Raw genomic sequence first — 26,155 nt, forward strand, 5'->3', positions numbered from 1 at the left:
GCGGTAAGCTTCTAGACAAAGTTCGTGTTTTACATCGAAAACATTATAAATTCTTAAATTATGTGGCTAACAAGTTTCAAATAAATATTTTTTTATAAAAAACAAAAATTAGTGACGCTCACAAAGTAATTGGTTTTCAATATAAATATTTTTAAATCAGCAACAAATAATATGACATTATGAAAAGAGTATATAGAAATTTTGAGTTTCTCTGAAAGCTGTGAACAATAAAATGAAGCCAAAAACTTACGAATTAACCCCAATTTGCAATGAAGCCCTGAGGAATATGGTTGAATCTAAATAAAACTTATTGTGGGTTTTTTTCTTTTAGCGTTTTTTGTAAAAATGAGAACCCGATAATACTGATATTACAGTTGCGAAGACATAATTGAAATTAAAAATTCGGGTAAACTGCAGGCCCGACAAAAAACATAAGCGATTGTAATATCAGAGTCATATTTGCAGCTAATTTGTCTTGATAGCAATTTATAATATCTAAAATTATTTTAACCACAGTGCATATACATTTATCACAAAGCACTTTTTTTAGGGTGAGTTGCCTAATACAAAATATATATATTTTTTATCAACGTTGAAAAAAAGTAAAAATACCTACTTACAAAACCAAAGGAACCGGTTCCTCTCTATTCTCTATTCACTGCACTGACTGCACTGCTGAACTCTATTCTCGACTTAAAAGTTGTCTATGGTTCTTTTCCGTTTCCCAGACCGTCAAGATGAAGTACGTTAAACAAATTATCCGGAATTATTTTATTTATCGTAATATTTGACATCTAAGTGACATATTTGTGCATATTCGTTAATTTAAAAGCTTCGCTTTCTTTTTATTTATAAAAATTATGTATTTCCAGGATCGGATTGTGCTCGTACAGTGGATACAAAATCTACCCCGGACATGGCAAAACCCTCGTCCGGGTTGACGGAAAGGTTCGTTTCACTTGTGTTTACGCCCGATATTACCCACAACAGTGTTTAAAAAGTGCAAATATAATTTCAGTGGAGTGTCCAGATTTTAATTTTTGATTAGAATTATAAAATACCTTACTTTGACATTGTTCGTGGTTTTGACATTTAGGTTATGTCTCATGTTTTCATTTCTCTTTCAGTCCTTCACTTTCCTCAATTCGAAATGTGAGGCCGCCCATCTCATGAAGAGGAACCCCAGAAAGGTGACCTGGACCGTCCTTTACAGGTGAAATTATTATTTATGCAGAATTAGTGATATATTTACGAGTGAATTGTACTTACCTGACATTTATCAAACGCGTCCAAGCTAGTGAGGAATTAAGTTTTTAGTGTGCTCATTCCTCTATTCGCCGGGCGATCTAAATAATAATTCACTCTAATTCCCAATAATTGTGATTTTCATAATTGTACAAATATCAACATGCTTGGACATTGGCATCATCTATTGAACTTGTCGCATGATAAGTTGCATTAAAGTTCATAAATACTAGTAAATTTATGCACACATTATTACAAATTATAATGTTGTTTTCATGTTTCATTTGGTTTTTAAAATGAAAATCAAATAGCACAATAATATGTGAATATTGTGTTATTTACAAAGTAGCACTATTTCAGTTTGTATTTTTAGTTTTGGTAAAATCTTTAACAGTGATTTGCGCTCTTCTCGTGTCTCCAATTTCGTTTTATTGCTTTTGCGAGGCGTTGTAGGTATTTGTGTTGATAAGAGATAATCATAGTTTTACATTATGTGTGCTAAATTGATTTATTTGTAAAAACAGTGTTTGCAGCATTGACTATTGTACTGTGCTTTTGTTCTGCACGTATTGCAGCTATTATTATTACATTGCATAATTACAGGAAACAATATTGACCACATTGAATAAGGGAATGGTTAAATTTCACAGTATAACTGTTAAAAAATAAATCTTATCCATAAATGGATAATAGAGTTGACACCTTACTTTAATATCTGCAGCATCTAATGCCTTTTGACCCGAAAATCACTAAAAGCATCATTTATACTGATTTGAAAGAAAACTGAACTAATGTATGCAAAATCTTTAGACCCACGGGTACTAGACAGGCTAATGAATTGATTAATTACACCCAAAATGAGGTGAAATTGACCTCACTTCGGCCATACCAGACACATCGACAAGAGTCTTCTATCTTTTCAGTGTATTAGTCCATTTTGCAGCCCATCTTTTTACACAGCATCTACAAAAAATACTCATTATAATTGTAGCCACATTACAATCTAAGTAGTTTTAGTAGCTATACTTCATATTCAGATGTAGCATAAATTATGCGATGCATGAAGTTTCACTGAAACACATGTTTTTAGCTTTGTAAAGTGCCCCAGGAAGATAGTCACAGAATATCTACGGTCTGTTGCAAGTTTCTTTAAGTGACCACGATCTGTGATTGTATTTCAGGCGGAAGTACAAGAAGGGCCAGGAGGAGGAGCAGGCCAAGAAGCACACCCGCCGCACACAGAAGTTCCAGCGAGCCATCGTTGGGGCCTCCCTAAGCGACATCCTCGCCAAGAGGAACATGAAGCCTGAGGTGCGCAAGGCACAGAGGGAACAGGCCATCAGGTAATACATATCTCCAACATGGTGTCATTTCTAATTTACTTTAGTGAATATTGTTTCCAAATTGCCCGGAGCCGGGACTATGGTTACCCCCAATTGGGGTATCTTGAGAAGCTGAAGGTAGTCGTGGGAAGAAGGGGATGGTTGGGAAATAACTGGCTTCACTAAACACAGCCAAAGTCATTTCAGGAAATAATAGTATCTTTCGGCATATATGTATATGAGAGAGAGATAATGTTATGCTGGATCAACCCTTGCTGTGAGCTATATCACTGAGGCATTTGGCAAATCATTTTCTGGGGAGCCTGTGTCCATTTCCCATAACCCCTCCTACAATATATTCGAGGGAGGAGTAACCTATTTCTCATAGTTGAGGCCGTCGTCCCACGGGTCAGTAAGAAATCAACATAAACCGGTGCTGTAAAACGCTGCGCATATAAGTAAAGGAAGGTAAATGTCTGCAGCGTAGTCCATTGCGGGACTTTTCTGCGCAGGATCTTACAGCACTCAGTTTATGTGGATTCTTTACTGACCCTTGGGACGATGGCCTGAGAGTCATAATCATCCCTATGTGAAGTATTTCCTTCTCCAGTCCTTATAATATTTGTCTACTTTCGAGGTTTAATTTTTTTGATTTGATTATCAATGAGCGAGGATTAGTAGAATTCACTTGAATTTCTGTGGTTTGTTCTTTACTTGTTCAATTTTTAAACTTGCTGCTCTTTGTTTGTGTCAAAATTTGTGCGGTCACAATAATAATACATTAAAATCCATAAAAAACCAATTACTGTTCATGATGACAATGAAAGACAGCAAATTTTGTTTTATTTAGTTACTTCCCTACTGGTCTGACCAAAATGCAAATGGCTCCACCACTAGGAAGAAGTAATACCATTACTAAACAGTATCATTTCTGATTTCAATGTGTTTTTACACCAGTGAGACTCTTCTCAGTTATTTCATTTATATATATAGTCATTTCCTTTTAATTCTCTAATTAAAAGGAAAATCCTTATGATTCTTGAAAGAAACCTGCTGACTCGATCTTCAGTGTCTAGTATTTTTTTACTGACAGAATAACTTCGTCATCCCACTATGACTTACAACAGTAAACTGGACAAAACATAACATATTAAAATAATAAGTTAGATTAGTATCACTTTTCAGTGTGTGTCATGGAACCACCTCAAACAAGTCTCCTCCATCATACGAAGAAGAATACTGATTAATGTTTGTTTTTTCCAGGGCCGCCAAAGAGGTAAAGAAGACCGCCAAGGCCCTGAAGAAGCCCGCCAAGGCTGCGCCCGTCAAGAAGAAGGCCGTGCCCAAGACCAAGGCCGCCAAGGTTGCCAAGAAGCCCACGGCGCGAGTTGGAGGAAAGCGATAAGCATTTACCACCAACACAATAGCGTTATTCTTTGTACACTAAGGTCTAAAAATAAATTTACTTAACAAGTAAGCGATTAGTTTTATTTTGACAGCATTCTGGAAAGAAATTAGGTGATCTATTTAACCCCTCAGGCTTCGACAAAATAATATGTTGTCAAATATTCATGAGTGTGATTGAGACGACCTACTCTAATGCCAATAGGTTGACCTTAGTAATGTGTTGTTACATTCGCTCTCTCACTTTATCTACTGAAAATTAATAATAACAAGTTATTAATATATATAGGGAATATTCAAACACTTTCTCATCACATATGCATAAGAGCATTTTGTAAATCATTTACGCAAACGTCCTTTTGACGGAAAACTATTTACGCAAATGTCTTTTTGACGGAAAACTATTTACACAAACGTCTTTTTGACGGAAAACTATTTACACAAATGTCCCTTTGGCGGAAAACTGAAAATAGTGTATTTTAAATCACTAGAAAAATTATTCATTGACATAAAAAAAGGTACATACCTTCATTATCGTGATTTTTTTTAAATATAAAAAAAAAGCGAACATATCCTATTACCATATATTTATTTGTCACTTTGAGATCTCTACAACGTATGCTTTGTAATGGCATTGGGTTTAATACAATCAAAAAATAATAATTTCAAGCAGTTGTATAATTTTATTGCAAGACAATAACAAATGTAAAAATTACAAAACATTATATATTTAGGAGCTGCCTTATTCACAGGTAGTGTTAATTAACAGGTTAAAACATGAAGTATCAATAATAAGTAAATAACTTGAAAACACTGATTATTAACATTAATTCATTTCTTTTTTTAAAACGGACAGTTTAGTGAGGCAGGCATCTCTCCAGGCCCTGCGATCCTGAAGCTTGTCTATGGGACACATCTCATTTAGCTGCTGACATATGACCTCACATCCCTTGGCATCCATTCTAGGAGTTTCGCCCATAGTCTCACTGACTGCGTACATTGTTTTAGCATACCTGAAACACAATTGTACATATTGAACTTTGACAATACTGACCTTTTTAAATCAATCTATCCCATCACCAGTGGCAGCTCATGCGTATTTTATACGCAGGCGCTGAGCTGACTCCGGGAGAAAATAAAGGTCCATGCGTGAATTTCTCTAATTTGTTTTAAATCGCTATATCTTTGAAAATAATCGAAATATTTTAATAAAAAATTTTACGTAGTAACTCAGCATACCCAAGCTATAAAAGTACTAAACCAAAATCGAAAATTATTTGAAATGCAACTCAATTAACCCTGTAATATGTTTATTACGGTCCGCCTATCTGTATTTACTCATACCTGCTTTCTTTAACTACGACCGACATCTCTCGCTCGCTTGCACATAGGAGTTTAGTGGGTGCGGAACAGAGAAAGAGATTCGGATCGAATTTCAGTCATAAAAACACTCATTCCAGGAATTGAATTATTTCACTAACAAATAATATACTATCCTTTTGTTGAAATACCGATGTAAACGAAAGGCACGAAAATAAATTTAAAAAAAGACTTGCATTACGATTCGATAATTATGTACATATAGTTAGAACCTTTACAAAGAGATTTCTATATAATATTCATGTAAAAACATTGAATAATTTTATTTTTATTTTTTTTATTAACATTCAAACCTGCTAAACTACTTATGTAGTTTGTCAGCAGGTACATAATGACAACATTTTTGCAATAACATGGTACAATGGTAAACCAGTATGTATAATGTTGATGATAAATTAACAATAAATGACAAGTTGGTTAAATTACAGAATTGTATAAATATAAATATGTAAGAAGCAGTATAAGCCTCATATAACAAAAACAAGCACAAATGAATTTAATATGAACAAATGAATATAATCAACAAGTACTTCTATGGTTTTATAATATAAATAAGGTAATACAAATTAATTCTAAATATGATTTAAGATTTTCACAGCCAAAAGTATTTTTATTCTTTTTTTTGGGGTGTTATGCCGTGTTGCGCTAACTTCTTCTTTAGCCAACGTTTCGGACAACGTTACAGTGTTCATCATCAGGGCAGATGTGTGATCACACAACCCGAGTTGACAGTATTATGAAATGCTTAATATTCACTTGTAATTTATAACTAGTGTTCAAACTTTGCATGCTCCATCTGTGTAAAACCTACAAAAGTAATATATCTAAACAGCAGATAAAGAAGGGATTGGAGATACCAAAAAGGCGAAGGGAGCAAAAACAGCTGGTGCACGTTTATCCCACAGGTCGGTAAACAATCGACATAAACCGAATGCTGCAAGCCCTGCGCAAAAAATTAAGTTCTCTATATTGAGGTAACGGTCTGCAGCACAGTTCAGTGTAGAACTTTTTTGCGCAGGGTCTTGCAGAATTCGATTTGTGTTGATTGCTTACCGACACGTAGCATGGCGGGATAAGTTGTTATTGCATCCATCTCTTCAATTGACTCCTGCTTTTTATCAGAAAGAATACACTTGGTTTTGTTTTGAATAGATATATGATATGATAACACCGCCATGTTTATTATGGACACAATCTTGCATTCTTTCTGCGTTCACAATGAATTTGTCAAAATCTCAACTTTTAGTAAGGGTTGTTTCGGAGAATTTGAACAATTCATCAAATTTCAACGTTCGTTTTCGGGTTCTGCGAAAGTTTTATTGAAGTTCTGTTATTATATTATTATAGGCTAGTTGCTTGACAGAACTTGAAAATATCTTTCACAGAACTTGAAAATTAATGTTGAAATTTGATGAATTGTTCAAATTCTCCGAAACAACCCGTCCTTAATCTTGTATAAAGAAAGAAAAGGTACCATGAACTTGGGTGCAATTTTATTATAAAACACCATTTTGTTATTTTAAGATGCAATTAATGATTCGACTTGATTTTCAAGATACCATTCATATTTACAGAGATGATCTACGTGTGCCTAACCACATTTTGATTTGATTTTGAAACAGCTGTCACAATAATACAAAAACTTGCAGAACTTAATACATCACAATTACATTATTAAATTTGATTTATTTTGATTTATAAAAATGAATTGAAACATTCACATTTAGGTCGAAAATATATTGTTCGTAAACATGTACAAATATTATTATTTCTGGGTGTTGATAAAGCGGGTATCTCACAATCCTCTCGATAACTCTCCATTATAATAAATAAATATTTCAATTGGTAGAAAACTCAGCTAACTTATCTGATACACATATGAGTATATATTCATAGGTTCCGAAGGTAAACTAGGACTATATAAATAAATAAATCGAAAATAATACACTATCCTATGGATAGTGCTTATCGAGAGGATGGTGAAATACCTCCTGAATTAGACAAACCTTACAAATAGGTAGTTTTAGAGGTTTGGTAACATATGTTGATAAATAAATATTGAAAACTAAAGCTCGGACAACGCCTGGGACTTCAGCTAGTACTTATATATAGATAACAATAACTGAAGAGTGAATACATTATTGTAGTTTATCATGAAAAGTGGTACGTGTTTGCACAAGATAACTTTGTTTGCAAAATCATTCTCGCTTCACTTAAAAAATCCTAAGTGTTCAGATAGGCTTGTTTTTCTCTGGAAAATGTTACTTGTTTATCTTAGATTCAATCTCATTAATTGTGTGACATTGAAGTACTATTAACACGTCATTCACATTTACAATACTTCTGGTTTGCAGTTAATATTATAATTAATTGGCACTCAATCAAATTAAATATCATTATCGATTTTTCTAAAGACAGGTGACTTGTACAGCAATGTTTTTTTAATACTTTTGCACGGTAAGCCACAGTCAATTTTTGTCTGTTTTCAGTCAGGATTAATTTGTCAGCACTCATCAGTAAACTTATTTCTGGTAAATTACCAAGTAGGTGGTGATATTTCTTCAAAGATATTTTTCTGCCAAACTTCAACATTTTATACAGAATGGGCACTTTTATAATTCCTACAGCTACGGCAAGTACTTTGTTTGTCTCATTTTCAATAGCTCTGTTTTACACACTGTTATTTAGAATGTAAAAAAAGAGCCGCAGCATTATTGTGATAAAGAATGTAATTTTATGTTTTGTTTGTGCCGTTTCGTAGCCATAGGAATTATAAAATCGTCCAAACACTTAAAATGTGGACTACCGAGAGAATATTCCTGACATTTGCATATAAATTTATGCAATATTCGTTTCCCAACAAATAACATGAATAATTTATGAAACCGACCTGTCTAAGTAGCTCTGCATACCCTCTGCATTTAAATGGGCCGTCTCGAGTGGACCAAGGAAAGCGTATCGCATTCCCAATCCTTCCGACATCACCTTGTCCATGTCCTTCACGTCCAACACCTTGTCGGTCACCAGTCTCCACACCTCATTTAGAATTGCATACCTAAAGAAAGCAAACACTTCAATATTAGCACCAAAATTCTCCAAATAGATTCATTTTCAGTAAATGGAAGGTGGCTCCACCATATCAACAGACAAAATTGACAATTGAAAACATAATTAAGTTCTATCCCTAAACAAATGTGGGTTGTTGGAAGAAATAAGCTTATCTTTATGCTGTGTAATACTTATCATCGACGAATATACAATACCGCCCAAAAGCCAAAATCTAATTGTGCAGGAGAGACAAAAAACTTTGGAGGAGTTTCCATGTCATGTCAAAACTATGTTGTAGTGGGACAATTGTATTTCATTCAAAATTTAACCAATGTCGGTTGTCTGGTATTGCCTATTTGAGGCTGTGCGTGATATCTAATGGTAGTATTATGAATTAAGTCTACAGACAATAGGCGGAGTTTGCTTCTCTATCAAATTTCATAAAAAAAATGATTTTTAGATTGTATGTCACTTATGCGGCATTGTTTCTTCGTCGTCGTTATAACATGTATGTAAAATGCGAATAGAATAAATCTAAATCAACTAACAGAAGATTTAAATTCTGATACATGTATAAATATATATTATGTAAATAATATTACCATGTTCAATATTCAAAACTTTAGTTCACAGTCCAGCTACATGTTTAATCGTAATATTTGAATCATTTTTATAGCACCGTTTTTGAAAAGAATCACATCATTGAACATGATTAAAATAAAAATAAATGAACATTAATTAAAATAAAATGAAATTTTTTCACTATGAACAATGCTATAAATAATATCTTAAAGCATACATAACAAGCATAAGAATTTACATAATAAATAAACAATAATAAGAATTTTTTGATAAAAATAACAGTAGAACTTGTTCGATCGATCATTTTACATGGCCCGGGATGACCAGGACCAACTGGATCTTGTGATCTTAGATCGATGAGCCGCCATATTCGTCGAAGTTGAAAGTACTCGATCTTTGGCAGGGTTAAGTAGTTAGACCTTCGAACAGTACCCAATGTATACTGCTAACGCGTATTAACAGCTTTAATTTAACTTACTGGATACGATTTAGGACAAATCCTGGCAATTCCTTGGACAAGGATACTGGGGCTTGGCCTATTTCTTCCATCAGTTCCCTGGTCTTCAGAGCGACTTCGGGTTTTGTCCATGGGGAGGGAACCACTTCCACCAGGGGAACGTAGTACGGGGGGTTCACCGGGTGGGACACAATAACCTATAAAGTTAACAAAAATTCAATGAATTCTTCAAATTAAACCCCATGTTTATCTGAAAGAATATGTGTTACCAAAAAATGAAGCTGGATATTACATGGTACAAAAATGCTGGCATTAGGTTCTTGTTACATGTGAAATAAGTTTTTTTTATCCTATCAAATTACTGTTTGAAACACCCCAAAACAAGGTTTAAATTTTCACTGTTGAGATAACAATTTGTATGCATATAGTAAAATAATAAGATTTTTACAGTACTTACTCCAAAAACATATTTTCTGGTGACAACTAGATACAATGAAACATTCTTATAAGGTTTTTTTTAACCTTATACCTGCATTATGTGGAATAAATTAGGCCCTTTTTAAAGTTCAGTCTTTAAAGGACCAAAAAAACAAAACTTTTAAAGCATGAAAACTTCTTACATGGGTACCTTATAAGTGGGTTTCACTGCACATAGAATTTATTTTTAAATAATTCATACCTGAGTCCTGTGTTTCATGTGTTCAGAGAATAATGAAGGAACGAAGGTGCTTGTGGAGCTTGATAGGATGGTTGTATTGTTAACTATGGCATCCAAGTCTGTGTATAGCTTTTTTTTCAGTTCAAGGTTCTCAGGCACACATTCTTGGACAAGAAGTGCATCCTTGACAGCATCAGCAAGACTCAACGATCCTAAAACCATATATGATTAAATAGCATCGTCATAATAATTATTACCATTCAAGAACATTCCGTAACAAAATATTGCTGTGGTAAAATCATTAGTGTAGTTTTCCAAGGGGCTGGAAAAAAAACTCTTGTGTGCCACTGTATCCAATATGCACAAAAAATCATTTCTCTGAGCTATTTCTGGGGGAACATTGGTATGGGTAGCAGTAACAACTATGATATTTTTATAAATATATATAAACATTATCTGGTAAGGCAGTACAATTTACAAAAAATCAGTTTGCAAAAAACTAGAAAGTTATTACGAAAATAGATTCAACTGACGGGTGGCGAAAATGTTGCGTCGGCACGCCAAGAGCTAAGCGGGAAAACTTTGTATGTGGGATAAATTGGGCCATTTTCAAATTCAGTCTTCAAGGGACCGGAAAAACCATACTTCTTTAGCATGAAAACTTCTTAAGCGTGTTTCACTGTATTTAAGTGGTAAGAAAATATAATATGTAGTACATGCGTTATAGATCTTAACTACAAAGCAGAAAATCTGTTTGTGAATCCCACTAAACTTTCCACAGAAATTGCACAGGTTTGTCTATAAGCGACGAATGAAACTTTGATATATTCATCGACAACTGTCGAGAGTCGTTAACTGGGACGCCATTAAAAAAATCCCAAGATTTTCATTTGTCATCTCTAACAATTTCCCCTTCTAGGATAGAAAATATATATATTTTTTTTTTTTTATTATTGTAGAAAGTTTTTTATTATATAGAAAATATTTGTTCATGTGAATCAATACATGTGATGTGATATTATAATTTAAATCGGACTTTTATTTAGGTTGATTTGGCTATTGATGACTTTGCTATTAATGTAACTCTAGTATTAAAAGTCAAATACTTTAGTTGTTCCCTACTGTCAAAGAGCATTCTCTTTCCAATCCACCACCTACTCCTACTAGGTGCTCCTAGTAGGAGTAGGAGAGGTACCCTAAGTAAAAGCTTAATATATTGGTAACACATGTTACATACTTGTAGATTTTAGATTTTAGTAGATTATTGTACTGCCCGGAAGAAGCTATAGTTGTAGCGAAACCTGGTCGGCATTGAGTAAATTTCAATTTGGCACACGCTGCAAGAATGTGGCATTTTATTTGAAAAGTGGCATGCGGCAAGGAGGTAGCATGTCTCCAGCACTCTTCAGTGTATACACTGATTAACTAATTCGAAGGCTTAATAACACAAAAATTGGTTGCCATATTCAAGGAATAATAAATAATATTAATTACGCAGATGATATGGTTCTTCTAGCACCGTCACTTATTGCACTAAAATATGTGAAGCTTTTGCAAAATATCATAACCTTATATATAATACGTCCAAATCAATCGTTATGGTTTTTAAATGTAAAACAAACTCATGCAAACACCCTCAGTATGGCTAGACGGAAGGAAAATGGATGTTAGTCGTAACGTAAAATACCTGGGACATATTATCACAGACGACCTAAAAACATCAACGATATGGAAAGACAATGAAAGAGCGATATCCATTAGAGCAAGTATGCTGTCAAGGCGTTTTCACTTTTACAGTACAAACGTCAAAGGGATACCATTCAACGCATTCTACACTTCGCTATACACGTCCGAACTGTGCGTAGATTACACTGCATCCCAATGGCGCAAGCTAAAAGTCAATTACAATAATGCTAATTGCCGACTATTCCGCCTACCGAGATACTGCTGCGCTACGGAAATTTTCCTGGAGTGCGCTCTTTCAGAGCACTTCTCCGCCACCACATGGGAAGCTTATGGCGCAGCTAAGCCAATCAAATAATACAATCATCACTGCCATGGTTGCCTTGTTAGAGTCCCCTTCAATGGCTCTCTGGAGACGGGAGACGGTCAAATATCCTCCATAAACAGCTGCTTGAATACATTTTTGTGTTTAACATTTTTCACTTCTTTTCCGCGTTTAAAAGAAAACTTTGTTTCGCTGTTTTTATTTTATGTCCTTATTCTATTGTAATTTTGTCTAATTTATTTATCTGATTTCTTTTTTTTTTGTTATTTCAAAATATATACCCCTGCATACATTCTGGAATAAACTATTATTATTATTATAAAAAATAAAAGTGGTGTTTACGCGGTAATTGTTTTATTTTAAATCAAAAAAATAGGGTCACACTAAGTATAGATACTGATTGCCTATGAAATATAAAATAAATCTAATGAAATTACAAATAAACACATTAAAGAAGTCAAGTGCACTTGACTTAAATTAACTTTTATCTTTCGCCAAACTAACGCAGTGATAGCAACATTGATGTAATAATATAATTGAAGGTATCAAATGACTAGGAGCATATTTCATATTATCATATTTCAATGACACTGCAGAAATGAGAGATTCATTTTTAAAGGGTCAAAAACGATACTAAATGATGTCAATCTATTGACACTGGTAAAGCTCTTAATGAGGCCCACATTATCAAATACCTAATGTTAAAAATACAAGTTACTGTATCAAATAAAGATAACAGTGGTAACTAGCTGACGTATGCCCGGCATTTCTCGACTTTCCTCTATATTTATTTATTTATTTTGTGAGAAACAAACAGCTTTTATATAATATACAATGATAGATATAAATATACAAGTTAACTGAAGTCAAGCCACAGAAGTTTCTTATGTTAAAGTTCATTAGAAATGAAGTTTTAGTATCTTAAAATTAATTTGGTGTTAAAGGAAGGGGAGAGGAAGAGGAAAATAGGAAGAGGATAGGAGATGCTGCCAATACATTCCATACTCTCATATTAATAATTGATCGTACGCATTACTTCATATCGATATTTCTTTAGGTTATTACCAAAAATGTCAATGCTGTAAAATTTTGTATTATATTGTGCACATATACGAGGAATTGGGGAATTTTTTCGAATTAATGTAAATGTATATGTAAATCTTCCGGAAGAAATTCTCTAAATGGTAGTGAAAACCCTATCAAAATCCGATATTGTGATTTTACTTTATAATACACCGTGAACATGTATTATTTGTATACTTATAATTGTATACATACAAAAAATATAACCGCTTGCGAAAAGATACCCATTCAAAGAATATGTGTGTATGAATGAAATAAGTATACATATACTTTTTTAAGAAATACAAACACATCCGAGTTACGAATAACCTGACAATATTTCAAAATCTCCTACTGCCATCACAGTAAGCGGAAAATGTTGCCTGTGTTGGGATGGAGGATTTAGCCAGCCGAGTATTTGAACTCACAACGCCTGGGTGGAAACCAGATGCGATGCCAACTCAGCCACTGACTGGTCAAACGGTATATGAATGTTCTGCTAAAGTATATAGTATTGGACCTAGGTCAGTGAAATCACTCGCATTGTCTCAGTAATACATCTTCAGTCTATTAATTCATCAGAGTGTAAAAGAAAGCATTACGCCGATCGTAGGCAAGTAGTACTAATAAGACTTTGCCTGATATATGTAATGTGAATATCAGTGTCTTACCTTTAATACAACTAAACTGCTCATCAGCATTCAGTTTTCCTCTTAGCAGCCCCTTTTCCTGGAGAGAGGTCAGCTGCTGACGGATATCTTTAAGGGCAGACTCAATTTGCTCGGGTAAGATGTCAAAAATAACTATTTGGTATCCCACCGATGCAAAGAGCATAGACCATGAACGGCCAATTAACCCACTGAAAAAAAAAAAAACATAAAATAACTTCATTTTTAAATTTTCTCCACACAATTTTACTGTGAATGCATACCGACACAAGAATTAAATTGCGTTTTTTAATAAATAATATTGATATAACTTCAGTTTTATCCGCTCTTTAATAGCAATAATACCATACTAAACCACAACATAATAATAATTGGCAACGTTTTGTTGGACTATTAAAAATAACTACGTTAACCTTTGGACCAGAATACCCTTTTTAGGGAAATCAAAAATGAACTCTTAAGTGCAAGCGATTCTGTTAAAAAATTGTATGCACTTTATCATGGCATACAGGTTTAAATTGCATATCAAACAATTCCAGATAGGACAAAATTCCATTGCCAGCAGCGCATGAACGGTTTGTTGACGGGAAAAAATTCTTGTCACTGCTGCAAGAATTTCCAGAGGTATAAAATGCATAAATATAATTTAAATTTTAATATTATTATTATACTTAAACTATTTGAAACTTTAAGGTAATTATTAAAATTTGCCATTCTTGAGAAAAAATTAATGGATTGAGATTTTTAAACTTTCTTATAATCTTAAATGTTGATAATCACAAAACTGCGTATTTTAATATGCTTATTATTTATGAAATCCTAAGTAACCAAATTAAGTAACAAAGAATCTGTATTATTTAATAATCTAATTATTGATAATGATTTAATTACCTGCCAATGATGCCAATCTTTTCACGCTGAGTTTTGGACGCCATGGTTCATTTGACTCTTCTGTTTGTAAATCAACTGTGCTCTTGTATTTATAACTGGTTAAATGAAATCACAAACAATTACGTAATTTAATTGTTTCAACCCTTTAACTGACGTATTTTCAAACACTTGAAAAAAACACACCAATAATAAAAAAATATTTTAAAATTCCGATGGGGTATTTCACCATTCTCTTGATATCTTATCCATGGATAATGCAAATTAATAAATAAACAAATAAATACTCGCATTAGGTAGAAAACTCGGCTAAATTCCGATATATAGGCAAATTCGAGTTCTGAAATGTAAATATATGTTATCTTATGGATAAGCTATCAAGAGGATGGTGAAATACACCCATAATTATGTATGTATAGTGTAGTAGCTGTAGAAAATTAAAACTAAATAATTTTACTTTTTGTTCATGTTTTAAGAACAGGAAAGAAAACTTGACCAGAGAAGTTGAGAGAAGATTAATATAGCCTTTACTTAGCCACCAAAGTACGAGCTACCTATTGGCAGTTTTATCATAAAAACTAAATACATTTAAGTGAGTCCTATGTCCAAAGCTGAACATAAAGAAACGGAGAAGAAAGAAAGCTAAATCTGAATGTGGATTTATCATACGTAATTTAACATTGGACCTATAGTAAACAATTATAATATTGGATGATAGACAGCATGACAACTGGCATTCGGCATGAGAGGGTTAAGTATCAAAGATAAAACTGTGTATGTATATTTATAATTGATAAGCTGTATACATAAAGCGATGATGATAGCATCATATTTACTGCCTATTTATGAAATAACACCTATCACCTACATAATACTCCTATATTGAATAAATATTTTGTTATGAGAAATATTTTGTAACAAAAATTATAAATAAATGTTCTGTTTTGGCTGCAGTTTTATCCCTTTTATTTGAGGTTAGGTTGGACATTATTTCTCCTCCTTTTTGGTCAGTCTTGGCGGTTGGTAGTTGTGAGGCATTTCCTTTTGCAGTTTCTGGCCTCTCTTAACTTATGTTACTTAGCTGCCTTTGCTGAACCTAAGGAGTCGAGGTTCTTGGACTTTCTCAATTATTTGCACCAACTTGCTTGTTAGTCAAAAATTTTTGATTTTAATTTAGTGAACCTAGCAACCCCAGGAACCAATATGGTACAGCCTACAGCATAGGTTGGATCATAACAAGGATCAGTCCTAACTAACCCATTCCTGAATCAGCCTTTAAGGATGTCTCACCAGGAACCCCCCAACAGATGATCTCACATTACATGATGAAGTGAGGAAAAACTTTCAAAGATAATGGTTTGAAAAGTCAAAGATAAGATGGAAGAACTACCTAGAAGATGGGTTTACATGCAACAGTCGATGAAACAATTCAATTACAGCCATACAATCTGGTAAAAACAAGTTTATGTGTATCCATTGAACTAGTACAATAGATTATCCACCATAATATAGGAATGTTCCTAGCACAGCAAGTGAAAAATACACCAAAATTTTCACCAATGCAAATATGAAAAAAAAAAAGATGTAAATATAAATATATTAGTCCCAATACTTATAATTCAAGAGTGAAATGTGAAAAATAGTTGTTGATCAAACAGTTGGATAGAAAAGCAAATATCAAGACTAATAAATATAGAAAACCTAATCTCTATCAATATATTCAATAGTAAATATAAGTTCTCTAAATCAGTAGGTTTCTAAAGACTGCCGAGGTTTATAGGTAATATTTCATCACAAGGTTAAACTTTCGTTATTATGTTTTTTCCATTGTGTAATTTTCAGTTTCACTTTTTTTACATTTGGTGATTTGAACCAAATAAATAAATAAAAAGTATATTTCCGAGAATCTGAAAAAACTATCCTGTTTCAAACTGATTAATATAAAAAGGCAGGCATATTTAAACCAAAAACATTACAAAACAATCAGGTATTGTTTGGGAAAAGTAATAATTATTATCATAAGAACAGAGCTTAACTGTTGCTTGGACTAATATTTATATTGCCAGAAAATTTGGCCGGCTGAAAGAACTGAGGTGAGTTTTGTTAAAAAATTGTAACTTTTTAATGTCACTTGGTTATTTCTTAGAAATAGTAAGTTCAGTAAATTTTCCATACTCCGCTTACTTCGTACTCACAAATTATTTTTTTATTAACTTACTATAAGAAATAACTATTTCGTCCAAATTTTTTTCAACGCTTAAAATTTTCAGTATTTGACGCCATATATGCAGCGGCGTAGCTACCTAGGGGCTACGCGGGGCAGTGCCCCGGGGCCCTCAAGCTCAGGGGGCCCTCGAATCCTTACCAGAAATCTCGATCGAACTGAACTTTTGGAAATTTCTCCCATTTTCAAAATAAATATGACAGGTTGCATCTTGCAACCCCACTTTAATCATGACAACTCAGTTGAGAGAAATTCAAAAGTAATGCCTAGGGAATTCCCCTAAATTCTTTCTGTAGGTTGGCAGTGTTGTTAATTTGACGGATATTGATATGTCCGTCATTTCGGTGTAGGTTCATTTATGGTCATTTCCCAACGACACTTGTAGCGTATTAAAATATGGATAAAAGAAGAAACCCAGTGGTGCATTTAAACGCAAACAACGCCAAGAAAGAGAATAACAAAACAAAAATTGCCCAAAATTGACAAGTTTTTCAGTCAGCCTTCTGCAAGTACATCTGGCCAAAATATTTCTATTGATAGTGACTCAAATAATGTGGTAACTGCAGTGTTGGTTGAGAAGCCTACTGAAGAAGATTCGACAATTATTTCAGTTGGAGATACCTCCGCCGCCGATCATGTGAACGTGGATGATGTTTGCATGACACACATAAGAGCGGAGGGTTTGGAGGAACCACAGACCTCTATATTTAAAAACTAAATCCGACTAGATGGTCCAGTAGGGTCAATACGATATATGCAATAAAAATTGGTTATTTTGATATTATCAAAGCATTATCAGAAATAGTTCTAAAGAGTCCTAATAAAGATGAGCGTAGTGAAGCAGAGAGTATTAAAACAAAAATGCTAAATTTCAAGTTCGTGTTGCTTTGCGAATTCATGCACAGTGTATTGAACGACATCAATTATGCATCCAAAACTTTACAAAAATGCGACATCAATTTGGGCGAGGCAGTTTTAGCAGAGACCAAAGCATAGTTACAAATTTATAGAAATGATTTGGAATTATTCAATTGCAAAGCCAGTGAAACTGCAAGAAAATATGGTATTGATACCCATTTTCAAGAAAAAAGGCAAAGAAAAGTTAAAAAACATTTTGATGAATTAGCCGCTGATCACCGATTTCCAAACCGAGAAAAAATATTTAAAAATTGAGATTTTCAATAATGTACTAGAAGTACACAGTACACAGTAATATCTCAATTAGATACACGTTTTATTGGTATGAGTGCAGTCTGTCATATATTCGATTTTCTAACACCAACATTTTTATTACATGTTGATGAAGCAACTTTATTAAAAAAGTGTGACGAATTCCAAAGAAAATATTCAGATATAATAGGCCCTAGTTTTTTACTTCAATTTATTAATATTTACCATCTAGTTTTACCTCAACTAACTCAAGCATGGACTGTTCACCAATTATGTAAGGAAATAATGAGCAAATATGGAGTGCTAATGTTATTATTCTTTTCAATTCCTGTCACTTCTCCAGCAGCTGAAAGGTCATTTAAAAAATAATAAAAAATTATTTAAGAAATAAGATGGGCCAAACTCGACTCCGACATTTATCGCTAATAGCAATTGAAAACAAAACCGCATCAAGCCTGGATTTAAACGAAGTCATTGATACTTTTGCGAAAACTAAAGCTAGGAAAAAAATGTAAATATAATTGTTATTTAGTCAGTTGGTGGGCCCGACCTTTATCAAACCTACACCAAGTATTAATTGTAATTTATGTTGTTACTGTTTAATATTTTTATTACCTGCCCTGCAGTCTGCAGTGCACAAAAAAGAGCTTAAGTAGCTTAGCATTTTTAAAGTGTTTGTATATTTCATATTTTTATTTGATAAAACCTAATCAGTTTACATAGCAGTGGGGCCCCATTTTTTAATTTGCCCCAGGGCCCTTGGTTACCTAGCTACGCCACTGCATATATGATCTTGTTAGTACTCATATTTGCAGAAAGGTTCCACATCAATCTAAATGCGCACAAATTATTTAAATAACCCAAGCTAAGAAACTCCTTTTTCCATCTCCTTCGATGTAAATACTTGTTTCTTGTACTAAATACGATGAAACAAAGTGTTATTTCGATAATTTGGACATGTTGAAAGTGGTGTATTGAAATTTTACCATAAACTCTTTAAAACTTTTTAAGATTTTATAAACAAAATATATTAAAGTTTTTATTCAGTCAATTTCAGAAGAATAAACGGATGAATAAACAAGAAGAGCAACAAAGGCAAACGGAATAATAAACCATAAAACCACCAATGTTTTGTACAACCATGACAGATTGTTCCTGCCACATAAAACTATTTCAAATCTAGGTCATAAGCCTGACGTAAAAGAATTCAGAATCCATTAAATATATCAAATACTATAAAAATATCAGTCAATTGGAATACCTAACCACATAAAAATATCACCATTTCTGTTCTAGTCCAAATTTTTGATTACCTATCAGAATACTAAACTGATAAACATAATAAATAACACTCGAGGGAAATAAGTGACGCGTACAGACACGTCACTAAATAATAATTTATGTTTATGTAGAAGCCCGTTAGAGTTCAGAAATGCTTTTTAATCAATTCAATTTGTTTCTTTGTTAGATTCGATAATACAACGATTGAATCATTGAATGCACAGAGCATAGATGTCAGCATAAATAAACGGATGTCAGGAATACATAAATCAAAGTTAATATAAAAAATAAATGTTTTAGAAGCGGAACATATTGTATACCAGTAATATGAAATGAGTTTGATATCATATATTATAAGTACATGATACAAGTAATTAACATAAGTCATTTGAATTCGACGTAAATATATTTTTATTTTGACAGTTTTGACATTTACCACTGCTGCCAGTGATGCCATACCGCGAAAAAGAAAATCGGTAGATTTGGGTTAAAAATATTGGTAGATTAGGTACGAAAATCAGTTGAATTTCAGAATGGATTTGTTTGGGGCATTGCTCACTCAGTATTGGATTCTCCAGAATATTTTTTTCAAATCCATGGGGGGGGGGAATAATTCCCCACAAAATAAATATCTAAATAGAATTCCGAAATGTGATTCCCCACAATAACTCTCCAGATTTCGGTACTTCAACCTGGCAAAAGTGCAAAATACGGGGTTAAAACAGGTAAACAGCTGCCGATCGAGGAGCAAAGGAAAATAATGACACTCAGTAAAGTTACAGCCGGTATTTTTTAGTAATGGTTTCACTAGGCTTACATATCTTGCTATGGCCCCGTATATCAGTCAGTTATGTACCTATCCTCACTATGAGAGATATTTACTTCTGTCGAGTTACTCCCTGGTATGAGCCCTGGCAAGTAATACCATTACAAAAAATTCTGAAGGGGCCTATGACTCCTATTAGAGAACAAATTGACAGACGTAAATATCTCTCAAGCCAAGCATAAAAGGAAACTGATAATACCGGCCCATTTTATGTTCGCTATGCAAAAGGATTTAAGTCCATCAAGTTGATCTCTGGTAGGAGCCCTGGAAAGATAAGCCTGGTGATACCTTTACTAAACATACTGATATACCGAGTCATAGCCAGATAGATTTCATAAACACAACCATTCCAGACAAACTGTTTCTTCGCATCTCTCACAGATGGCCACTGAAAAATTCCAGAAATTACACAAAATACTCATCCTGACAATGCCCCAGATTTCTTACTTTTTTCAGTAAACTTTTCAACTAACTTTCAAGCTCCCCTGATGTGATTTTCTCACGAAAACGGCGCTATACAAATAATCCAACTGTTATTATTTTGAAATTCAAAATCTCCCAGATCTGGGGACTTCTCCTTAGAGATACCGATACCATCACTGACTGCAGTCAAAGGTAGAGATGGTCGATATTAATAGTGCCTGTCCCTGTGACTTTGCTATTATTAAGCACTCAAAAATTTACAATAACCCTAGTCTGTGCGATATTTGAACATTTGAGAATCTCCCAAATAAAGATGAATGTGATGTAGGACGTAGGCACCTCATACCTTGTGTCGAGTTTCGTCCGGTTTCAGAATATGCATAGTCAAAACGTATAATACTTAGTTAGTATTAAACGTATATTAACTAGTTAGTATTAAAATATTTGAAGTACTTCGAACGTCAAAAACTTTATGGGTGTTCCAAGTATTTGGATTAGGGAAACACTCTTATGTGGGCGAGTAAGCGAGAAATAGTATCGAGACTTTTGGTTCTAAATTCAGTATCATATCCTAGTACATAGTTCTATAGGAAGAGGGTTTCCCTAGTATTTGAATACTAGGGAAACACTCTTCTTATGTAGGTGAGTAAGCGAGATGCCTATAGATATCCTCTGCCCACGGATGTATATGCAAGACGCGCAATACCTAAGAACAAATACTAATTAGGAAAGAATCTTATATACGCTTAACCATGGCTTCACCCAAAGTAGTTCCATGGCTTCACCAGACTTCACCTCGGTTTTTGAAGTTTTCGGCCGCATTTTTGCACGTCTTGACAGGTATATCTAGTTGTTAATGACTGAAATCGGCACGACCCAATGATACCCCTCCCAGGTTCCTACCCCCACCACACGGGATATACTGGCCCTTTTAAACAGCACTGTCTGTTTTGCTGCACCCTGTATATTATTAGGAGTAGCAAACCTCATAATTTCTCTAAATACCCAACCCACCCTATAAAATCTAAAATTTAACATATCCTTAAAAGTAAACCATAAAAAATCGGGAAAAGTCATAAATAATCATTTTATTGATTGCGATTTGATTTTTTATTGTGTAATATGACTAGAAATTTTTAAAACAATATCTCTTAAACTGTATCACATAGCCGTATTATCAAGCAAACAGGGCCGGCCCTGAGTCAAACGGCGCCTGGGTCCATTAAAAATCTCTGTACTGTATTAGTTGTTATCAGTGCCTTGGCTCCTTGGCGTCCGTAGCAGACTGCTCCAATTGCGCCTGCACAGGGCCAGCCCTGCATCCAAATGACCGCTATCTGCTTCGAGCTCTCCATATCCCCTGCCATTGGAATTATTTTTTTTCATTAAAATGTCAACATCAAACTACTTACTTTGTCACATGACCCGACTTAACTGGAATATTCTTTGATTCACTTGATTATGCAATATCTTTCGCAAGCATCCCCGATTTCTTACCATTGACTTTGGCATCATATATTCCCCTCATACTCCTCTCTTCCGTACAGGAATGTACGGAGATCTCATTAAATAAAAAACAAAACATCCAAAATTATGCAGATCGTTTGTACCGTCTTACTTTAATCACAATTGCTAGTCTTACTTTTAGCACAATTTATTATGATTAGTGTATTACCTACTCAATTTGCTTGTCATATTATTCAACAAGATAGTGTTACTATTATGTAATTGTGTTACAATTATGTATTATGTAATGTAATTGTGTACTTGGCTGATAATTTGAAACCTGTTAATTTTACTGTCCTTAAAAGGGAAACCTTCCTAGTTGGACAGTCAAAAGCTTCCTTCCATATAATGCAACGTATCTTTTCAAAATAAATAAATAAAAAATATTAACCCCTTGGGCAATTTTAGGAAATGTTCTGCACAGACAACAAACACCCGTAGAGTCATTTTGGGAGATATATCTCCCAGCCTGATTTGGTTTCGTAAAAGTTATGATATCTCATTTTGTATTATGGTGAGATATATATTAAATGTTAGAAAGAAAGAAAACAAACATGCTTTCGTTTGAGTACAAAAGTTTACCATAGAAGCTCCCAAAAAATTTGAAATAATTCTAAGACACAACATTTAGAAATTGAAAAATATTTGTCAATGTTTGCAAATTTATTAATAAATATTTTTATATAAAACGAAAAAGTGAAGTGACAATAACTTTTATAATAGCTTTGGCTAATTAAATATGTTTTTTTTGTTTCACGTAATGTGGTATTTACAGTTTACTGGTTTACACGATAAAAACCATCGGGTAAGCAACTTTATCTACGTTTGCCTTCAAATTTTAATATTTTTAATTTCATGTCGATTTGTCAACTAATATCTGTCTTATGTGAGTCACACGAATGCTTTAAAAAAAATAAAGTATTTTAAAATAAAACAGTGAATTAATCTGGAATTGAATGTAATGTAAAAATATTTTCCGCATAATCTGCAACGAGTGCTCTCTGAGAAGTACATTGCAAAACTTCAAAAGCTGTAGGGGTTAACTTTCTGAACGCCAGCGTATACTCAGGTATATGTTTAACAAATCATTTCTCTGAATGTAACTAGCTATTCTGGGGAAACTACATAATATGGTAGATTATATACTGTTTTTATAAACACATTATCTGGTAAAAACAGTACATAAACATAATTTTGTAAAAAAAGTTATTACAAAAATGGAATCAGCAGGCATGTAACGAAAATTTAGCGCTGACCATCAAGAAGATAATCAATATTCTAAAGCATTTAACATTTATTAATGAAAAACAGTATATTTTGAGAATTAACAGTTTTTTTAATTCAAGATCAGAAAGAAATATTTTTTGGATTTCTAAGACTAACATTATATCTAATTCTATTTACAATTAATACTTTATGAACAAAAATGATCTAACAATTAATTACATAGTTTTTTTCTACAATGTTGTGTTTGAGAAAATGTACGAAAACTTAATCAGTAAAACAAATTATGTATGAAAGTGTATTGTGGGATAGTCATAATTTATCTTGTATTATCTTTAGGTAAAAAAATTCTTTACTTGAAAATAATTCTTTACTTAAATGCATGAATAAAATTTAAAATGATTACAGGGCAAGATTTAAAATACCTAGAGTGCCATGATAATAAATCAATAGTATAAGTTTATTACCGCAATTAAGATTTGCACTCCAGAGAATTGTTAATTTAAAAAAAAATCAACACACATTGGTTTACGGACCCCCTTACTCATAAACATGGTGTAAATATTACGTAGCGCGTAAGGTCAGAACAGTCAGAAAGTTAAGTCATCAACATGGCGTTTGTTTGGTTAAAACGGTCTTAAACCAGGGTCAAGGCCGGCTTTTCCACACCAACCTTAAACCGTGTGTTAGAATCTAATGAGTAAGACGGTTAGGGTCTGCTGTCTGGATAGCTGTGGTGTGACTTACCAGGTAAGTATGGTACTATATGTTATCTGCCTGTACAAAATATAAATAAATAAGAATAATAACATATGTACATTCTAGCATCGCGTTCATCAATCAAATGCATTGTACATATAGCTTTGTATTAGTGATCGACGAACCGGCGGATGCAATCTGTTCTAAATTGTTTGTAAATTAATAGTTTGACTAGTCTATAGTTAGTAATAGATCAAGTAAGATAGATCATTGTAAAAATGTATTATATATTTGTACAGCCCCTTGAGGTGATTTTGTACAAAAACGGCGCTATACAAATCATCCAAATATAATAATTATTAGCGGAAGATCTCTGAGATCAAATCCCAGTTATGGCAATAAATTTGTTTCTCGTGTGGTTTTCTATTATGTGAACAAAATTTCGAAAAAAGAATAATGTGTTGTCATTTAGAACAAATCAGTTTCAAAATTTTATACACTTTTAACAAACCAAATGTTACTCAATGCATTTAAGAATCTGAATCATTCAGTAACAAATTACTGAGAATTCATTGAGCACTTACATTTAGAATACTCAACCTTAAAAGCGATTTCTCTTTGCGATTCTCTTTGCAATAAATGGAATTAGTTTGATCAAAGTGAAGGCGTGTGCAAATAAGTAACCGATGATGGCACCCAGGCAACAGGGGATGGGCCACACTTGCCATGGTCTGTCCCAGTCCAGAGGGATCACTATTCCCCCGCACCACGTCCCGAAGATTGTGAGTAAAATATTCTGCTGTAGCATCTGCGTCATCTTGTCTGCGCTGTACCACTTCAATCCAGTCAAGAGGGTGATAGTTGCGTCAACCCCATATTGAAAGCATGATGGGAAAACAGTCAGAACCGTCAACAGTAAAGATAACATAAATGTTTCTTCATGCTCAGTTGTTAGTGGCGCTCCAAACAGAATTATCAAAACGAAATAAATAGCCACACAACATGGTAACATAATAAGGGCCTTGAAGACATCTCTTGATCTTATCTTTATGACTTTCTTGGACTTCACGTGCTTGGCATCTTTCAAAGTTGAAGCGTCCGGTTGCGCTATCGCAAAGCCGATTTTAAACAATTCTGCCAGCAAAAGGGCCAATAATAAATAGCCTGATGAATATTTTCCGAGGCGGTAAATGTTATTTGTATAATATAGCACGAATATTATGGATGGAATGTAAATACATGTCAATGTACTACAAAATGTCACTATTTTCACTGAAGTGTTTTCCTGTCGGCGAAACATTTTATCGTTGATTTGTGATACTATCTACTCTATGAAATAGAATCACAGTTTGCCTAATCGGCCATGCAAATTATTTAGTTAAGTTTAGCCGCTTTAGTCTGGTTAAATCGGGCGCGATCATAAATAAGCCACTCACACTCACTATCAGACGGCTTTTGACCATAGATATACAACTCACTAGACTAGATCGATGGGCTTTTTGTATGAGGAAAGTTTGTAGTGAAGGGCAGGATCGAAACATCAAATGAATCGATTTAATCGCTCGGAGTTCAGCGGGAACAGTAGCTGTGGACAGAGGTTGCGTTTTACATACTCGTAGCTTCTTTGGTTGCTAGATAATATCATAATTAAACAGCTCATATCTAATACCTAACATAATACAATTACCAAACAATAATTGCGCAATCCCAAATGCATATCAAATCATATTAGGTAGTACGTAACACAATGCAACAGTGGGAAGAAAATTTCGTTTGTAAAGCAATCCGAGTCCGATATTCGGACCAATGACGTGACTGCTTTTATATCGATTAAATCTAACCATGACAATCAATCGAAACATTTCGATTGTCAAAAAGATCGAGTAAATCATCGATTGTGCCCATCTGTATTGAAAAGGTTTTTCATTGTTTCGAATCGGGTTTATTTGTTGGTGCTTCGATTATCATAATATTTTGCCCATCGCCACCAATCGCCACTGACGTCTCGTGCCATCGCTAATCGCTGCACAACCAATTCGAAACGTCAAAAAGCTGTCAGTGATTTATTCATGGTGGGTGC

At 33.7% G+C, this 26,155-nt stretch overlaps 3 protein-coding genes across 12 annotated transcripts; 1 reads left to right on the forward strand and 2 right to left on the reverse strand.

Annotated features, from left to right (window-relative positions):
- Positions 1 to 663: 663 nt before the first annotated feature.
- Positions 664 to 4,044, forward strand: RpL24 (ribosomal protein L24). Its single transcript, XM_089632468.1, has 5 exons — positions 664 to 742; positions 873 to 948; positions 1,128 to 1,213; positions 2,427 to 2,588; positions 3,831 to 4,044. Exons 1-5 carry the CDS (start codon positions 738 to 740, stop codon positions 3,970 to 3,972), a joined length of 471 nt encoding a protein of 156 aa, XP_089488594.1. The 5' UTR covers positions 664 to 737; the 3' UTR covers positions 3,973 to 4,044.
- Positions 4,045 to 4,634: 590 nt separating this feature from the next.
- On the reverse strand, positions 4,635 to 19,834 carry Had1 (beta Hydroxy acid dehydrogenase 1). 10 transcript variants are annotated; one of them, XM_089632459.1, is made up of 7 exons: positions 19,718 to 19,834; positions 14,726 to 14,892; positions 13,838 to 14,025; positions 10,118 to 10,308; positions 9,460 to 9,635; positions 8,242 to 8,406; positions 4,635 to 4,984 (listed from the first exon to the last, which is right to left on the reverse strand). In XM_089632459.1, the coding sequence occupies exons 2-7, from the start codon at positions 14,767 to 14,769 to the stop codon at positions 4,798 to 4,800; spliced, it is 951 nt and encodes a 316-aa protein (XP_089488585.1). In that variant the 5' UTR covers positions 14,770 to 14,892; positions 19,718 to 19,834; the 3' UTR covers positions 4,635 to 4,797. The 10 variants fall into 10 exon arrangements, with proteins under 10 accessions (XP_089488585.1, XP_089488593.1, XP_089488586.1 ...); XM_089632467.1 differs by having other exon boundaries at positions 14,726 to 14,820; positions 19,718 to 19,736; XM_089632460.1 differs by lacking the exon at positions 19,718 to 19,834 and adding an exon at positions 19,430 to 19,555.
- A 3,656-nt stretch (positions 19,835 to 23,490) lies between these two features.
- Positions 23,491 to 25,534, reverse strand: PIG-F (phosphatidylinositol glycan anchor biosynthesis class F). The gene has a single exon (XM_089632843.1). The coding sequence runs from the start codon at positions 25,373 to 25,375 to the stop codon at positions 24,677 to 24,679; it is 699 nt and encodes a 232-aa protein (XP_089488969.1). The 5' UTR covers positions 25,376 to 25,534; the 3' UTR covers positions 23,491 to 24,676.
- Positions 25,535 to 26,155: the final 621 nt, after the last annotated feature.

Source organism: Hesperophylax consimilis, chromosome 6 (assembly GCF_061612785.1).
Source record: "Hesperophylax consimilis isolate HC1 chromosome 6, BYU_Hcon_1.0, whole genome shotgun sequence".
Classification (NCBI taxonomy): Eukaryota; Metazoa; Arthropoda; class Insecta; order Trichoptera; family Limnephilidae; genus Hesperophylax; species Hesperophylax consimilis.

What these genes read in the sequence shown, in the direction of transcription:
- RpL24 (XM_089632468.1), top strand. An exon ending in TCGTCCGGGTTGACGGAAAG is followed by an intron (nt 949 to 1,127) that starts GTTCGTTTCACT and finishes TTTCTCTTTCAG; the next exon opens with TCCTTCACTTTCCTCAATTC. An exon ending in CAGAGGGAACAGGCCATCAG is followed by an intron (nt 2,589 to 3,830) that starts GTAATACATATC and finishes TGTTTTTTCCAG; the next exon opens with GGCCGCCAAAGAGGTAAAGA.
- PIG-F (XM_089632843.1), bottom strand. Translation starts at nt 25,375, where the DNA reads ATGTTTCGCCGACAGGAAAACACTTCAGTGAAAATAGTGACATTTTGT.
- Had1 (XM_089632459.1), bottom strand. Translation starts at nt 14,769, where the DNA reads ATGGCGTCCAAAACTCAGCGTGAAAAGATTGGCATCATTGGCAG. An exon ending in AAGATTGGCATCATTGGCAG is followed by an intron (nt 14,026 to 14,725) that starts GTAATTAAATCA and finishes TTTTTTTTTCAG; the next exon opens with TGGGTTAATTGGCCGTTCAT. An exon ending in GCAGTTTAGTTGTATTAAAG is followed by an intron (nt 10,309 to 13,837) that starts GTAAGACACTGA and finishes ATATGGTTTTAG; the next exon opens with GATCGTTGAGTCTTGCTGAT.